Below are 17,923 nucleotides of genomic sequence, written 5' to 3'. Positions count from 1 at the left end.
TAATTTGTCAGTGACACAGCAGTGAAATTTGCATACTCCAGCCACAAATTATTTTTGATAAAGTCAGGACTAGAAAAGGGGTTTAAGGTCCCAGGAAGTGAACGCCTCACGTGATTCATACGAGTCTTCCCTGTGTCTGTGTTGCTTGGGGAGTCATGTGGAAATTTACTGTATGCAGAAACAACCATGCAAATCACACAAATGGCTGTCACAATCAAAGAACACACCGAGCCTCTGGTCCCATACCATCCTAATTGTTTCAGCAGGTGTCTGCATTCCATCGCTGATCCCTCGTGGGTGACACAGAGTCTCACTCTGCAGGTCACTTTGTTGGAGCTTGGCACGCTCTTGTTGGAGGAGGGTGCTTTTTTCACCCCTCGCTCTTACCTTTGGCTCCAACGCAGCTGCAGGTTGAAGGTCAGAGCACGTCGTACACCGTTGTTGTCTTCCTCAGCGTCAGCATGGAAAATCTTTCTAACCCTATGGGTTATTTCTGTGGTTCTGGGATCCTCTTGCAATGACTGGCATGAACCCAAGTTGCACAACCTCCGACCTTAACTGCTGTCTGTGTTGTCAGTAGTACCTGGAATGGACCCTGCCAGAGTTTTTGCTTCCAGCTGGTTCTCTGGAAATCTTTGATCAGCACCCAGTCTCCTGGTCTGAGAGGGTATAGGTTAGTTTGGGCTGCTTGTGGAAGAGCTGCTTTAACCTGCTTATGGAGAGAAGTCAGAGTTGATGAGAGATTTATACAGTAGCGTAACATTTCATCCTCACAGTGTTCTGTGGTTGGAAGAGGATGCCCTGGGGGCCCTATCCCCGTATTTGGTGGATGTCCAAACAAAGTTTCAAAAGGGCTGAGGCCATATTTGACTCTTATTCTTGTCCTCATTGGCATTAACACGAGAGGTAAGGCTTTTAGCCAGCTGAGTCCCATTTCTGCATATTTGCTCAGTTTGCTCTTTATAGAAGCATTCTCTCTTTCTCTGCTGTTGTTGGTTTAAACTCCACAAGAAAGGAACGGAACTGGGCCACAAAGTCCTCGTTGTCCTCCTTGGGGTCTGGGAGGTGTTTTGCAGCTTCTCTCATATCATTTTCAGGCCACGGTCGGTAAAACAAGGCTGTATTTCCATCTGTACCCATAGCTTCAACCATGGGCATGGTCGTAATGCTGTCATCCAAACTGATAGCCTGTTCATTCATTCCTGGAATAAAGTCTGTTCCCGATCTGGTGACATGAGGGGACAGAGGTGGTGCCGTTGCTCCAGCAATCTCTCGTGTAGGCTGGGGGAGGTTGGTTAGCAGTGATGCTCGTTTTCCAGGGTCAGAGTAAGGTGGAGGTGAAGCTGCGGAAGATTCTCCCGGTCTGATACTGGATAAGATGATATTGGTTGTGTTGGTTTGTTGTGTTGTTCCGGCCTCTGAGCTCGGGGAGGAGGTTGATCCAGGTCCGGGTCCACCCTGCTTTTGACACACTGAGACACTTGATTAGCAACATTTTTTGGCCCTGTCTGTCCACACTTTCTCTCCCTGAGTTTTGCTTCATCCAGATTAGATTAGAAAACACTAAAACAGACACACACCTAACAGAGAAAAAAGACATGCTGCCATCTTGGAAAGGGGCAGAGTCACCTTCAAAAATGCAGCTATATTCAACTATGACTCCTGCAAGTGTATGTGGGACAATTGTAGTGGGGGTGTGTGTGTATTTTAGTGTGGTTTGTGCTGTGATAAAGGATGGAGGAAGATGGATGGATCTATCAGAGAGAGACAAGTTTGTGGGTCTGTCAGCCGTTTGTGTGGAGTTGTTCTTTGTGTTCACCTCAAACCAACCTGAGTGTCATTTGTCTTTAGCTCTGATCTCACTGCTGAGCTGCACAACAAACCAAGGTCAGTAACCTTCTTCTGTCACAGCTTCAACCTGATAAATGCTCACTAATATGACCTGTTTGGTTTCATGTTTCATTGTAACCCTCACAGCGCGTCTGACTGTGAGTCCCAGCAGCTCTCAGTTCTTTAAAGATGACTCTGTGTCTCTGAGCTGTGAGGAGGACGACAGCTCTGCTGGATGGACTCTGAGGAGAAACACAAGCACAGAAACTAGAGCTGAGTGTGGAGATAGTTGGGGAAATCCAGTTGGTTCTTCCTGTAACATCAGTTCCATTGACCCATTGGACAGTGGAGTTTACTGGTGTGAGTCCAGAGAGGGTGCCATCAGTAACATGGTTAAGCTCACAGTCTCTGGTAAGCTGAGTGTGTGGAGTTAGTGTTGATGAAGCTGTGTGTAAATGGATGAAATGCTGTAGTTTGTCTCTGTGTTGAGGTGGATCAGTGATCCTGCAGAGTCCTGTCCTCCCTGTGATGGAGGGAGATGACGTCACTCTGCTCTGTCAAACAAAGACCACTCCCTCCAACCTCCCAGCTGCTTTCTTCAAAGATGGAGTCTTCATCAGGAAGCAGCCTACAGGTCACATGACCATCCAGCATGTTTCCAGGTCTGATGAAGGCCTCTACAAGTGTGACATCAGCGGTCATGGAGAGTCTCCATCCAGCTGGATCACTGTCACAGGTGACACACTCACCTTTCTGTGTTTCTGCAGGTTTCAACATTCACAATGTGACCATAACTTAATGACTGTGTTTGCTTTATTTTAGAGAGACACACCACCACACCTCCACCTACATCCACACCTCCTACAGCTGGTTCATCTCCCCTTCTCTCTGTGTTGTGGTTCTACTGGTGTTACTGGTTCTGCTGATGAGACAACATGTTTGTAGAAAAGGTAAAGTTGAGACTCAGAGTCCCACAGTAAACATGTCTGGGTTTCTTTAGTAGTGTATTCATTCATTATGATCAGATTATTTGTATTTACTTTATGTGGGAGAGGGAAAAGGCTTTCTTAAATATTGTTTACTTTGATTCATTTCAGCAGTTCAAAAAGAGCCTATGAAAGATGACATCACAAATGACATCATCTACAGTGACATCAAAATATCAAATAATCAACAACAGCCAATCAAACAAAGAAGAGGTAAGATTGTTATCTTTTCTGGGTTGGGGGCTTTTACAGGATTATGGTTCTTATAATACCAAATATAATATATACCAATGTAAATACCATAATCACACACTGGATATTTTTATAATGTGTCAGTTTTTAGAGAGTTAAGAAAAAGCAGAGATTGTGTTTTTTCTTTTTTTTTTTTTAAGCCAGAAGAAACAACAAGAAGCAAGATGAATCCATAGACTTACTGCACAACACACACCAGACACAGAGACCTTCTAATTAGTTCTAAATAACATCCAAATAATACTGTACCTGTACAGTATGTCATAGTATTTGTCATAAAATGGCACCAACAGATACTGATGTCCTCTGTGTGTGTTTATTGTACAGAGAGTGATCCAGCTGCAATCTATTCAGCAGTGAGAACTGAAGACATAACTTATGGACAAGTCATCATCAAAGAGAAGAAAAATAAGTCCAAGACGAGAGGTACAGCTGCTGCTCTTTGCAAATGTTAACATTTACAGGACATTTAAAATTAAAGTTACAGATTTTTCCTTATTTATTAAGAAAGAAGTTTAAAAATAACTACCTAACTAACTCAATGGTATTACCAACATGGCTGCTGATTGGTCGGACTTGTTTATACAAAGACTTCTTTGTGCATCCTCAAAATGTATTTATGGAAAGTAAAAGTGAGGGTATTTAAGAAGGTCAAGGTCAAGTTTAAAATGGCAGATTTGCCTGTAAGTGCTGTATATCAAATTATGTAGTCCAACTAAAAATGACACCAAAATCCAGTAAAATAGAGCACAATAGACAACATCAAAAGACAATAAATTAAAAAAATAAATAAATAAAAACAGACCTTAAAGTGCAGTTGTGTAAAATGATGTCACATTGGAACAAAATGCCAAACAGAACAAATGTGTTTTTGATAAGGGTTTTTTAATAATGGTAAAAATGTCCTAATGTACATTGCAAGAATAATTTTTTTTTTTTTTTTACCTTCAGCGCTGTAAATGATTAAGATCTGGTTTTAGTATGAGGGGTAGAACTAGCTTTAGAAAAACAAGTGTCTGCATTCATATAATGAATACTGGGACATTATAGAGCAGGTTAGAGATGGTTAGAGGTCTAAAAATTAGTGATATGATTCATATTTTACTGAGTTTACCGCTAGAGCTTGAACCTGAAATTACACTACATATTCTTTTTTATTTGAAGCCCACCAGTACACACATTATATTTTCCCATTGTTTGTATTGATGAAGCTTTTATTTAAATGTACTCTTTTATCTTTAAAGTGTCACTTTGTGCTCACTGAGAGTTCACTGTGTGCTGGACTGACTCTTTGTGGTTTGAGGTTAACAGAAGCTAACAGCTCTGCAGCCGAGCAATTTCCTGTTTGTCATTAGAGGGAAAAAAGTAGGCAGGCTGCAAGAAAGGTGTTATTTTTCTAAGGCATGTGTATAAATAAATTATAAACTGTGTACACAGGCCATAAATCCAGAACTGCACTAAGGGTTATTAAATATGATATTAAATTGAATCAAGAACTTCTTCCAGTATTATTTGTTCTATTACTTTAAAATCTTCACTTTTTCACATTTATTTAACACTAACATTTTCAAATCCATCTGTCTCCGTATCTATTCTCTAACTTTTATAAAGATAATAATTTGGTAGTTTGTGACATCCTGCTGATCAGTGCTCACAGCTCTGTGATCAGTCAGTTCCTCCTCTGTCAGGTCTGTAACAGTATCAGTCATGTCCGTTCATTTTAAACCAATGTAATAATCTGAATAGTAATTTGAAGGGTTCAAAAACATTTTTGCAGCAGGATCAGTATGAGCACCTCTGTACTTTCTGCACTGATGTCCTCTGTGTGTGTTTGTTGTGCAGAGAGCGATCCAGCTGCAGTTTATGCAGCAGTGAGAACAGAAGACGCCTCTTATGGACAAATCATCATCAGAGACAAGAAAAACAGATCCAAGATCAGAGGTACAGCTGCTCCTCTTTGTCTCCATCATGGTTCACTTCTACAGCCAAGAACTGAAGCTGTGAATTAGGCTAAATGCTAACAGTGGGTTTGATTTTTATCACGATCACCATCTTAGCAGCACACTAACATCTGGTAATTATATCAGCCTGACAGGAATATTTTACATTTGCAGGTTTTGCATTGGTTACTTTAAGAAGCTCACCAGAATCCTGGAAATTATGATCAATAATCGAATTATCTTATGCACAGAAAACAAAAAGTGCTGATCTTCTGACACTTTAATTTAGCTTCATTATTCTCTTTTTGATGTTTTGAGCTATCCTGTTAGAAATGGTTCATTTAGGTCAGTAAACACTGATTTAGCCCAGTATTCACGAGTCACATGATACTGATGATAATGAGTTTGGACTGTTGATGTATTATTGGAAATAATTAATTTATAAAATCTTTATACAGTCAGGTGTGTTGTGACTTTTGGGCCACAGAACATTAACTGTAACCAAAAGCAGCTCAGATGAAGCCCTCGTTTCACTGCTGTTTGGGATTGGTACACACAACCTGTAATCAGGTTGAATCTGGTCTTAAGAAGTAAGTCTGGTCTTAATCTGGTCTTGAGAAGTATAAACAGACTGAACAGGACAAAGAACCTAATCTGTGTGGTTTCAGCCTGCAGCCAACGTATTTTTAAACCACAGCAGCAACATCCTGTTGTTGAATTCTGAAGCTAAAGACACTTCTCACCACAGCCCATTCTGGTTTGGTTAATAATAGCATTCATTTTGTGAGAACATTTTCACTCCGTGCTCTGTGGTGAAGTGTGTCAGTTTACGTTAATAGATGCTGGCAGCTTAGTGGTTCATTTTGCACACTAACACCCCCAAACAGTTCCAGTCATTTCAGAGAAGAGAGCAAAAAGATGAGAAAAGTGTGAAAAGCTGCTGCAGTTTAAAAATAAAGTCGTCACTTACTCATAACACATGTCATGAGGTGAGAACATGAAAACTGACACTTTTAAAGGTGTATTTAGCAATAACATTTATATATCCTTTCACCAGTTTCAGAAATTGTAACAATACTCATGACTTGTATTGACTTGAATGCACTTATGGTTGTTCCTTCATCTTCTTCCTTTGGATTCTCCCTTTATCAGTGGCAACAGCTGATCATAGGTCTCTATCTCACCTTATCCCTAGCATCATCTTCTATCATGCCAACCCTCAGCATGGCCTCCTTCACTACATCCACAAACCTCCTCTGAAGTCTTCCTCTTTTCCTTTTTCGCGGCAGTGCCACACGTCTTCAATTTCTCCAAACTGTACAACTTGAACTGTCCCGCTGATATACTTATATCTAAGCATGTCTTCACCTCTTGTGCAATGTGTGTTGCTTTGGATGGTTGACCCCAGATATTTAAAATTCAGTATCTCTACTTTCCATGGTCACCTTTACACTGTTACACAAACGCACCAAACTTTGCCTGCTTGTCTTCTGGAGGTTATTGGGCTCGAGGTGACGTGAAAGGCAAGAGCTTCAGCGGCAGGAGCCCTGAATTGCCGACCCCCAACAGGGAACTAATCCCCACCCAGGATTACTCCAAAAATTAAAAAAAGCAAAATAACAAAAGAGTGTCCGACAGAAGAACTTAAAAAGTTCAGCTGGACACTCACCTAACTTATATGGGAAGTTGTATTGTCTGCAGCAGGGTTATTATAGTTAACGAAAACGAACGAAATAACGAAAACTGAAATTGAAAAAACATTGTCGTTAACTGAAATAAATAAAAACTAAAATTAAAAGGAAGAAACGACAACTAACTAAAACTGAATTGTGAGTTTACAAAACTAACTAAAACTAACTGAAATTATAGATATTGTTATTTTTTCAAAAGTCTTGTGGATTGATATGAAATCATTTTTTTCCTCTCTCCGAGTTTAAGCTCGGAACGCCGGTGGGCAAATGGGTGCGCATGGGCGTGCGTGCGCACACCGCGCTGCTCCTCAGAGAGTCCCATGTGGTGTGTTTTTTTTTTTTTTTACTATGATAGCACAGATAGCAGCGAGTGTCTTGTTGTGGAGGATGTTGTGGATGATGAAAAATGGACGGAACACTGCTTAGTCAGGAAAAAAAACACCAACATCAAAGTAGACCTGAGAAGCGCACACCAGGCAGCTACGGAACCCGCTCTCATCCTACAAGGCAACCTGGCCTGCACCTCCCGAGAAACGTGACTACTCGTCGGGTCAACGCAGCCACAACGTTGTGTTTAGTCCTTGTGCGTTTCCGGCTACTTTATCAGTCAGATAATAACAATCAGGACTAATAATCAAAGCATCAATGTAAGGACTCACAAATGTCCGCAAATTCCTGGAGGGAGCTGCTGAAACTATGGGAATGGACGTGAAGGAATGAAGAAAGTGAAAAAACAGGGACAAATATGTTTGCACCCTAAAAACTGAGCACAAAGAGCAAGGACCAAAAAACCCCCAGCACACAACCACAAGGTAATTAACCCCTTAACTGGCAGCAAATAAAATCACCTGAAACAACTACATAACACCCTCTGGTTATTATTGGCTCTGAACAACCCATTTCATAGCCTATTAATCGGCTGCGTCTGGTCCGCGGGCCGAATGAAGTGCATTTATATGGCAGGCTAGACCCGCCCATTTTGACTGACACCTCATTCGGCCAATAATGTTAAGAAATGGGTTTCCCAGAGCCAATAATACTCAGAGGGCGTCACGTAGCTTTGTCAGGTGATTTGGTGCAGCCAGTTACATGATTGGCCGAATGACGTGTCAATAAAAATGGGAGGGTCTAGCCTGCCATATAAAAGAGACTACAAACGGCCCGTCACCGGGCCCTTGCCAGTTAAGGGGTTAACACACGCAATCCAGCTATACATGCATAAATGCGGACATGAGGTCGGACACTTCCATAGGCTACATAGGCCGCAAAGACCCTGCAAGTCTAATCAGCGAGCATCTAACCAAGCTAGCTCCCAAACAGAAGCAGCATCAGGTGGTGAGAACATCAGGATGCAGCTGGATTTCAGCTTTGACTCCTTCAAGGAGTTTGTTTTTGTCAAACACCACATGTAGCTGTTATTAATCTGCTGCCCTGAGGCTGAACTTTATTGGGAGTTTATTGTAGAATTTATCGAGTTTTGGAGTTCATATTGTTCTTTGTTTCTCCCTGTTGATGTTCATGTGTGTCCTTAATATTACACACATTTAGCACGTAGTTCTGCTGTCTGTGAACAGTTGGTTGCTGAATATATTTCTTTAAAGGGTATCTTTAAAGGGTACCTGGTTAAGTATGAAAATACTAAAACTAATACTGAAACTAACTAAAACTAAGCATAAAACCAAAAATAAAAACTAATAAAAATGAGAAAAACCACTCTGAAAACTAATTAAAACTAACTGAATTAGAGAAAAAAAAGTAAAAACTAACTAAAACTAAACTATAATGTAAAATCCAAAACTATTATAACCCTGGTCTGCAGTTCACACTATGTCAAACACTCCACCATCTAATCATCATCAAAAGTCAAAATAAGGCTAATGTCAAACCTTCTGTCAGATCCTGGACGAGCCCCCACTTGTTACGTTCCCCCTAATTGATATAGGGGGTTCGGGAGAAGTAACAAAAAGTGACCGGGTTGACAAAAGGAGACATGAGCAAAATTGGTAAAATAATAGATTTTTATTAAGAGTATAACAGAAAGAGGCGGAGACGCAGCTATCAACTTCAAACAAAAGAAAACAAAACACAGGAGTTATCCAACAAACATAAACAACAAGCTAAGGTAAGAGGCCTCACGTACAAAAACAAAACACCACCCTCCTCTCCACTGAGCAGGAGTAAGCAGCTGCAGCTACACACAGTTCACAAGTTGTGACACAAAGGCAGTCTCTGACAATCACTGGCCTGCATCTCTCCTCTCTCTGGCCTTAAGTACCACAGCTTGATTGCTGAGTTTGGTCAGCTGTTCCAAAAGGGGTGGCACCCAAGGCTAGAGAGCACAAGCCACACCCAGTGGGCCAGGAAGCCACAGCAGGCCCGGCTAGGGCCGTAACAACACCTGTCTCCCTCTCATTCATTCACATGTATTATGTCTTGCTTTCATTTCTCTTCTTTCCAGAGCATACCTCCACCTCTCCAGGCTCTCTTCCAGCTGCTTCCCACTCTGATCACAATGTTGTCTGCAAACATCACAGAGGCTCCTTACTGGACCTCATCCGTCAACCTGTCCATCACCACTGCAAACAAGAAGGGGCTCAGAGCTGATCCCTGATGTAATACCACCCCCGCCTCACCTCACTTCACCTCACCTCACCTCACCACTGTCTTCCTACATGTCCTGCACCACCCTCACATGTGCTTCTGCCACTCCTGATGCCTCATGCAGCACCACAGTTCCTCTCTTGGCGCCCTGTCATCTGCTTTCTTTAGATCCACAAAGACACAGTGAAGCTCCTTCTGACCTTCTCTGCACTTCTGCATAAACACTCTCAAAGCAAACATCTCATCTGTTGTGCACTTTCTCAGCATGGAGCTGAACTGTTGCATACATATCACCTCTTTTCTTAACCTACATTATATTGCCATCTGCCTTCACATTTACATGAACTTGAGTGAAATCCCATTCTTAATCCATAGGGATTAGTTTAATGTTGGCCCACCCTTTGCAGCTTTAACAGTTTCAACTCTTCTGGGAAGGCTTTCTGCAAGGTGTATTAGTGTTTATGGGAATATTTGGCCATTCTTCCAGAGGTGAATTTGTGTGGTCGGACATAAAAGCCCTTTATGGAGCTGCTTTGTGCACTAGTGTGCAGTCATGTTGGAACAGGAAGGGGCCATCCCCAAACTGTTCCCAAAAAGATGGGAGCATAAAATTGTCCAAAATGTCCCGGTAGTCCACCAAACTTTACACTTGGCACAGTGTAGTCAGACACTGTGCCAAGTGTCTGACTACACTGTGCCAAGTGTAAAGTGTAGTCAGACAAGTACCGTTCTTCCTGCAGCCACTAAACCCAGACTAGTTAATCAGATTGCCATATGGAGAAGTGTAATTCATCATCTCAGAGATCTCCACTGCTCTAAAGTTCAGTGGCGGTCTGCTCTCACCACTGCATCAAACACTTTGCACTTGGTGATTTAAGGCTTGGATGCAACTGCTCAACCATAGAAACTCATTCTATGAAGCTTTCTATGCACTGTTAGTGAGCTAATCTGAAGGCCACACCAAGTTTGGAGGTCTGTAATCATTGACCCCTGCGCACTATTCACTTCAGCATCTGCTGAGCCTGTGCTGTGATTTTACATGGCCTACCACTTTGTGGCTGAATTGCTGACCCAACTCAGCCACAATTGCGTTTCACTTTGTTATAATACTACTAACCACTAGCAGTTGACTGTGGAATATTTAGTAGGGAGGAAATTTTAAAACTGGACTTGTAAAATAGTGGAACTCACTGAGGTCCTCAGAGTGATCCATGCTTTCACATTCTGTCTTTGCAGAAACAGTCTGCATGCCTATAGGTGCTTGGTTTTATACACCTGTGGCCATTGAAGTGGCAGTGTAGTGTAGCTCCAGAAACTAGTTCCCATAGCTTCATGACACGGATCATGAACTTCTTCCCTCTGTAGTTACTACAGCTCTGCACATCACCCTTCAAAATCAGTACCAATACGCATCTTGTAAACTCCTCAGATATCCTTTCCCTCTCCAAGATTGTGTTAAACATGCTGCTTAAAAAGTCCACTGTCTGTCTCTTAGACCTCACCCTGTCTCCACAGGTATACCATTTGGACCAACTGCCTTTCCAATCTTCATCGTCCTCGTAGCTGCCCTCATTACTAATCCTTACTGACTAATACTCTGCACTTCCTGATTCACTAACTCTCCTCCATTCACCCTCCTCTTTGACTCATTTCTTCATTCATGAACTCCTTAAAATACCCCTTCAATCTTCTAAACACTCTTCACTTGTTAGTAAGCACAGTTCCATCTTTATCCTTAATCACTCTGGCCTTCTGCACATCCACATTGGTACAGGTCCTTTCCTCCTTTCTTAGTCTCCAGTCTCATATAAAACTCACTATAAGCCTTTGCCACCCAGTACTCCTGCCTACTTTCTTCATCTCTGACTATCCCACTTTTTCTGTGCTTACCTCTGTCTTTAAGTACTTTCCTGTATTAACTCTTTCCACCACCAAGTGTCCTTGTCTTCTTTCCTCTGTCCAGAGAAGACACCAAACACTTTCTCGGCAGGTTCCCTCAGTAATATAGCTGTACTTTCCCAGACATTTGGTAACTCTTCCCTACCACCAGAACCCCATGACAGAAGTGGGTGATGTGGATGATGCCCTTAAATGCTAGAAAAGCGGCTATTGCCTCCAGAGGTTAACAAAAATGTTGCATGTAGATTACTTTGTGATGCAAACCTGCAGTAAGTGAAGCTGTACCTTTTCTGTGGGTGTCTTTGTATCTTTGCAACCTGAAGAAGCCAATAAATTGTTGAATTTCTTTGTTTTTGCCCAGTAAAATAAAGGACTTTTCCAAACCTACCTTAAATTCCCAGATGTAGCTCTTTTTACCATTCTTCAACAATAATCTTTCCATGTTTCCTGTCATTGCTATTGTTGCTTTCCATGAGCAGTGGTGTGTTGTACCAGTACATGGTAAATGGACCGGTTCTTTTCTACTCTACTTGAGCACTCAAATCTCTTTACCAGTAGTGCCCATGTATTTTCTTTTTAATATAACAGTACTGATGTGGTTGTTGTACCTGCAGTAATTTAAATGTGTTTTATTGTGTAGAGAGTGATCCTGTCTACTCAGCAGTGAGAACAGAAGACATCAGTTACGGACAAACAGCCATCAGACCAAAGAGATCAAGAGGTAAAGCGGCTGTTTATCTTTTATTTTGGACAGAGCCAAGCTCATCCTGCAGTCTTTATGGCACATCATGCTTAACTTTTGTAATATTAGTTAGGCTGCCTTTATTATATACTCTGTTTATAGTCTCTTTATATTCTAATTCATCTTCTTGGTTATGTAACATTTAGTTTTCTTTTGTGATCCTCTTCTGTTCCCCCAGTAGGGTCAACAAGTTTTTATCCTGTCTCTGTGATGGTCTGGTTTCCCCTTTTGTAATCCCATCTTGTCTCCATGTTCATCTGTCTCTGTATCAAGCTTGTGTAGCTTAGTCTTGGTGTTATATATCCTGTTTTATTTTGGTGGTCTTTGTCCTGTGTGTTTAGTTTTCAGTTTTACTTTTCTCAATCTCATTTTCCCCACTGTGTTTCAGCTGTCTTCCCTGGTGTGCTATATCACTCTAATCTCCCTCCTGTGTACATATTGTCTAGAGTACAAGAATTTCAGTTTTATCTGAATTTAGAAGCAGGAAATTAGAGGTTATCCAGGCCTTTATGTCTTTAAGACATTCCTGCAGTTTAACTAATTGATGTGCGTCATCTGGCTTCATTGATAGGTAAAGCTGAGTGTCATCTGCATAACAATGAAAATTGATGCAATGCTTTATAATAATGCTGCCTAAGGGAAGCATGTATAATGTAAATAGAATTGGTCCTAACACAGAACCCTGTGGAACTCCATAATTGACCTTAGTGTGTGAAGAAGACTGCCCATTTACATGAACAAATTAGATAAATATGATTCAATCCACTGCAGTGCAGTACCTTTAATACCTATAGTATGCTCTAATCTCTGTAATAAAATGTTATGGTCAACAATATCAAAGCTGCACTGAGGTCCAACAGGACAAGTACAGAGATGAGTCCACTGTCAGAGGCTCTAAGAAGATCATTTGTAACCTTCACTAATGCTGTTTCTGTACTGTGATGAATTCTGAAACCTGACTGAAACTCTTCAAATAAACCGTTCCTCTGCAGATGATCAGTTAGCTGTTTTACAACTACTCTTTCAAGAATCTTTGAGAGAAAAGGAAGGTTGGAGATTGGTCTATAATTAGCTAAGACAGCTGGGTCAGTGATGGCTTTGTTTAATAGAGGTTTAATTACACCCACCTTGAAGGCCTGTGGTACAGGCATTGGACAATGAAACTGAAACACCTGGTTTTAGGCCACAATAATTTATTAGTATGGTGTAGGGCCTCCTTTTGCGGCCAATACAACGCCAATTCATCTTGGGAATGACATATGCAAGTCCTGCACAGTGGTCAGAGGGATTTTAAGCCATTCTTCTTGCAGGATAGTGGCCAGGTCACGACGTGATGCTGGTGGAGGAAAACATTTCCTGACTCGCTCCTCCAGAACACCCCAAAGTGGCTCAATAATATTTAGATCTGGTGACTGTGCAGGCCATGGGAGATGTTCAACTTCACTTTCATGTTCATCGAACCAATCTTTCACCGGTCTTGCTGTGTGTATTGGTGCATTGTCATCCTGATACACGGCACCGCCTTCAGGGTACAATGTTTGAACCACTGGATGCACATGATCCTCCAGAATGGTTCGGTAGTCCTTGGCAGTGACGCACCCATCTAGCACAAGTACTGGGCCAAGGGAATGCCATGATATGGCAGCCCAAACCATCACTGATCCACCCCCATGCTTCACTCTGGGCATGCAACAGTCTGGGTGGTACACTTCTTTGGGGCTTCTCCACAGCGTAACTCTCCCGGATGTGGGGAAAACAGCAAAGGTGGACTCATCAGAGAACAATACATGTTTCACATTGTCCACAGTCCAAGATTTGCGCTCCTCTCACCATTGAAACCGACCTTTGGCACTGGGACGAGTGACCAAAGGTTTGGCTATAGCAGCCCGGCCGTGTATATTGACCCTGTGGAGCTCCCAACGGACAGTTTTGGTGGAAACAGGAGAGTTGAGGTGCACATTTAATTCTGCCATGATTTGGGCAGCCGTGATTTTATGTTTTTTGGATACAATCCGGGTTAGCACCCAAACATCCCTTTCAGACAGCTTCCTCTTGCGTCCACAGTTAAGCCTGTCAGATGTGGTTCGTCCTTGTTTGTGGTAGGCTGACATTACCGTGATACCGTGGCTCTTGATACATCACAAAGACTTGCTGTCTTGGTCACAGATGCACCAGCAAGACGTGCACCAACAATTTGTCCTCTTTTGAACTCTGGTATGTCACCCATAATGTTGTGTGCATTGCAATATTTTGAGCAACACTGTGCTCTTACCCTGCTAATTGGACCTTCTCACTCTGCTCTTACTGGTGGAATGTGCAATTGATGAAGACTGGCCACCAGGCTGGTCCAATTTAGCCATGAAACCTCCCACACTAAAATGACAGGTGTTTCAGTTTCATTGTCCAACCCCTGTACATAGCCAACTAATAAAGACAGATTGATCATTTTTAAGATTGAAGCATCAATAATTGGAAAGACTTCTTTGAACAGTCTAGTAGGAATGGGATCTAATAAACATGTTGCTGGTTTGGAGGAAGTAACTATTGAAGTTAACTCTGAAAGATCAATTGGAGCAAAACGTCTAAACAAATACCAGCAGTGCTGAAAGCAGCCGAACATGAAGATAAATTTTTGAGATGGTTTTGAATAATTTTTTGTCTAATGTCTAAAATTTTATTTGTAAAGAAATCCATGAAGTCACTACTAGTTAAATTGAAAGGAATACTCGGCTCTACAGAGCTCTGACTCTTTGTCAGCCTGGCTACAGTGCTGAAAAGAAACCTGGGGTTGTTTGTATTTTCTTCAATTAATGAGTAGTAAGGTGAAAATGAGTAGTAAAAGCTTTATGGAGGGCTTTTTTCCAGGCTAAATGAGCATCTTCTAATTTAGTGAGACGCCATTCCCTCTCCAGCTTTCGGGTTATCTGCTTTAAGCTGTGCGTTTGTGAATTATACCACGGAGTCAGGCACTTCTGATATGAAGCTTTCCTTTTCAGAGGAGCCACAGTATCCAAAGTCATACGCAGTGAGGATGGAAAACTATTGACGAGATGATCTACCTCACTGGGAGCAGAGTTTAGGTAGCTGCTCTTTACTGTGTTGGCACATGGCACTGAAGAGCATTATAATGACGGAATTAGATCCTTAAACTTAGTTACAGCACTTTCAGAAAGACTTCTACTGTAATAAAACTTATTCCCCACTGCTGTGTAATCCATTAAAGTAAATGTAAATGTTACTAAGAAATGATCAGACAGGCGGGGGCTTTCAGGGAATACTGTTAAGTCTTCAGTTTCTATGCCATATGTCAGGACCAGATCCAGAGTATGAGTAAAGTGGTGGGTGGGCTCCTTTACATTTTGAGAGAAGCTGATTGAATCTAATAATAGATTAAATGCAGTGTTGAGGCTGTCATTTTCAGCATCTACATGGATGTTAAAATCACCCACTATAATGATTTTATGTGAACTGAGCACTAAATAAGATAAAAAGTCTGAAAAATCACACAGAAACACTGAGTAAGGACCAGGTGGACGATAGATAACAAATAAAACAGGTTTTGAGTTTCCAAATTAGGGTGGACAAGACTAAGAGTCAGGCTTTCAAAAGAATGAAAACTTTGTCTGGGTCTTTGATTAATTAATAAGCTGGAATTGAAGATTGCTGCTACTCCTCCTCCTCGACCTGTGCTTCGAGCATTCTGACAGTTACTGTGACTCGGGGGTGTTGATTCATTTAAACTAACATATTCATCGTGCTGTAACCAGGTTTCTGTAAGGCAGAATAAATCAATATGTTGATCAATTATTAAATCATTTACTAATAGGGACTTGGAAGAGAGAGACCTAATGTTTAATAATTCACATAATTGTTTTGTTCTTTGGTGCAGTTGATGAAGCTGTATTATTTATTGTTTTTGAATTTTTATGCTTAAATAGCTTTTTGCTGATTTTAGCTTTGGTTTTTGGTGGTCTGGGAGCAGGCACCGACTCTATGGGGATGGGGTTTTGGGGGGATGGCAGGAGGAGAGAAGCTGCAGAGAGGCGTGTAAGACTGCAGCTCTGCTTCCTGGTCTAACCCTGGGTAGTCAGGTTTTAGGAGGGTTAATAAATTTGGCCAGATTTTTAAAAATGAGAGCTGCTCCATCCAAAGTGGGATGGATGCTGTCTCTCCTAACAAGACCAGGTTTTCCCCAGAAACTTTGCCAATTATCTATGAAGCCCACGTTGTTTTTTTTTTTAAATAAAATAAAAAGCCAACAGCTGTCAATCTGGATGCATTCGTACTACAGTGTCCTATAGGTACAAGAATTGAGTATCTTGGTATGTTAACTCTACAATAGCGATCTTAACCTGCTCCAGAGCAGCTGGTAATGGCAATTTAAGAAGTGAACCACCTTTGTTGTACAGAAAATCCAGGTTAATCCTGAAATTACCGTATTTTGCGGACCATAAGGCGCACCGGATTAAAAGGCGCACTATCAATGAACGGGTCTATTTTCACACATAAAGTGCACCAGGTTGTAAGGTGCACGATAAAACATATGTAGAGGGAAACAAAAGCATCAGATAAGTCGAACTTTATTCAACTCATTCACAATACCTCAGAATATTGTTCAGTTGTAACAAATACAGAAAAATACCCTCACATTTTAAATCATTCATCTTCCTCAAATCCATCAAATTCCTCATCTTCAGTGTTTGAGTTGAACAGTTGGGCGATTTCGGCATCAAGCATGCCGGGTTCTCTCTCGTCATTGTTACTGTTTTGTTTTGGTTGCGGCACACAACAACCATTTAATTGTTAATAAAAGGGCAACTTTTGCTTTCAATCTCTCGCCATCTTCTTCAACATCTTAATAGACGCTACAATATATTCTTTTTTAATGAGGGTAAGAACAAGTCATTTTTTCATTTTATATATAAGCCCTTCATAAATCCTGTGCACTAGTATATTTACCGATATAAGCAAATAAAAAACATAAAAACAAAACAAAAGAAAAAGTGAATCCCTTTTTGACTCAACACCAGAAACCTGAAAACTCCGCTGTCTCCGTGTTTTGTGTACATACAGCCCTCGTACTGCATCCCTTCACACGCTGTGGCATCACCCGGACCTCTCTTTGGCACCACTGCGGTCAAGTGAGCCGTTAATTCTGAGCCACGGTCAAACCAGCCGCAGTTCATCCGCCGCTTAAATTTTCTTGCACATCTACCCCAAGGTTTATGGTAGTGCGTGTCCTTCGCTGCTGATTTCCATTCACCAGACCAAAAACAACCTGTCCTGTCGTTATTTTTTTATTTATATATGTATTCTCGTTCTGTAAAACACTGTGATATATAACAGTATCATTTATTATATTATGCATTTCAACACAAAATTATGATGTGTGTGTTATTTTGGCAAAGTTAATAAAAATAAAGCTCCAGAAGTCCTATTTTTTTCCTCAGTCAAGATGTGTTCCTTCAATTGTGTGAATTTTTCTGGTAATTTACTTGCATTAGAAATTCATGCCGATCTTCACCATGATCTGCAATAAGTTCCAGCTGATTACCTTTTTTTTTTTATATGTGGCTGGTATGCATGCTGAAAATTAGAATAAGGCGCACTGCCAATTTTTAAGAAAATGTAAGGATTTTAAGTGTGGCTTATAGTCCGAAAAATACGGTACCTGGATAAGCTTAAATCCTGGTTCATAGTAAGACCTCTGGCATGTCTGAAAAATCTTCTGTCAGGGAGGAAAGAAGCTAAAAGCAGAAAATGATTCACTTTTAATGGTGATTGAACTCCAAAGCTTGTAATCATGTTTCCTGTTGTTTGAACTGTGTGCGTTTGTGTTCAGACTTTAAACCAGAGCCAGACGTCATCTACTCTTCAGTGAAGTAGTCCACCCGTCCAACCACTGACGTCCAGCTGCTGCACCTCAGACCAGAAACCATCCACATATTAAACTATCCTTGTGTGTGTTTCTCACTAATTATG

The 17,923-nt window shown here is 41.2% G+C and overlaps 1 protein-coding gene across 1 annotated transcript; it reads left to right on the top strand.

Moving 5' to 3' along the window:
- Positions 1-1,955: 1,955 nt before the first annotated feature.
- Positions 1,956-10,889, top strand: LOC115777776 (low affinity immunoglobulin gamma Fc region receptor II-like; the record flags this gene model as incomplete). The annotated part of the gene is given in 7 exon segments (XM_030725761.1): positions 1,956-2,241; positions 2,321-2,566; positions 2,653-2,715; positions 2,718-2,780; positions 3,396-3,494; positions 4,911-5,009; positions 10,816-10,889. Coding segments are annotated over 7 exon segments (930 nt in total), but the record flags the coding sequence as incomplete, so codon positions are not given.
- Between the last annotated feature and the right edge of the window lie 7,034 nt (positions 10,890-17,923).

Source organism: Archocentrus centrarchus, unplaced genomic scaffold (genome assembly GCF_007364275.1).
Source record: "Archocentrus centrarchus isolate MPI-CPG fArcCen1 unplaced genomic scaffold, fArcCen1 scaffold_72_ctg1, whole genome shotgun sequence".
Taxonomy (NCBI): domain Eukaryota; kingdom Metazoa; phylum Chordata; class Actinopteri; order Cichliformes; family Cichlidae; genus Archocentrus; species Archocentrus centrarchus.
This window is presented reverse-complemented; position numbering and strand designations above follow the sequence as displayed.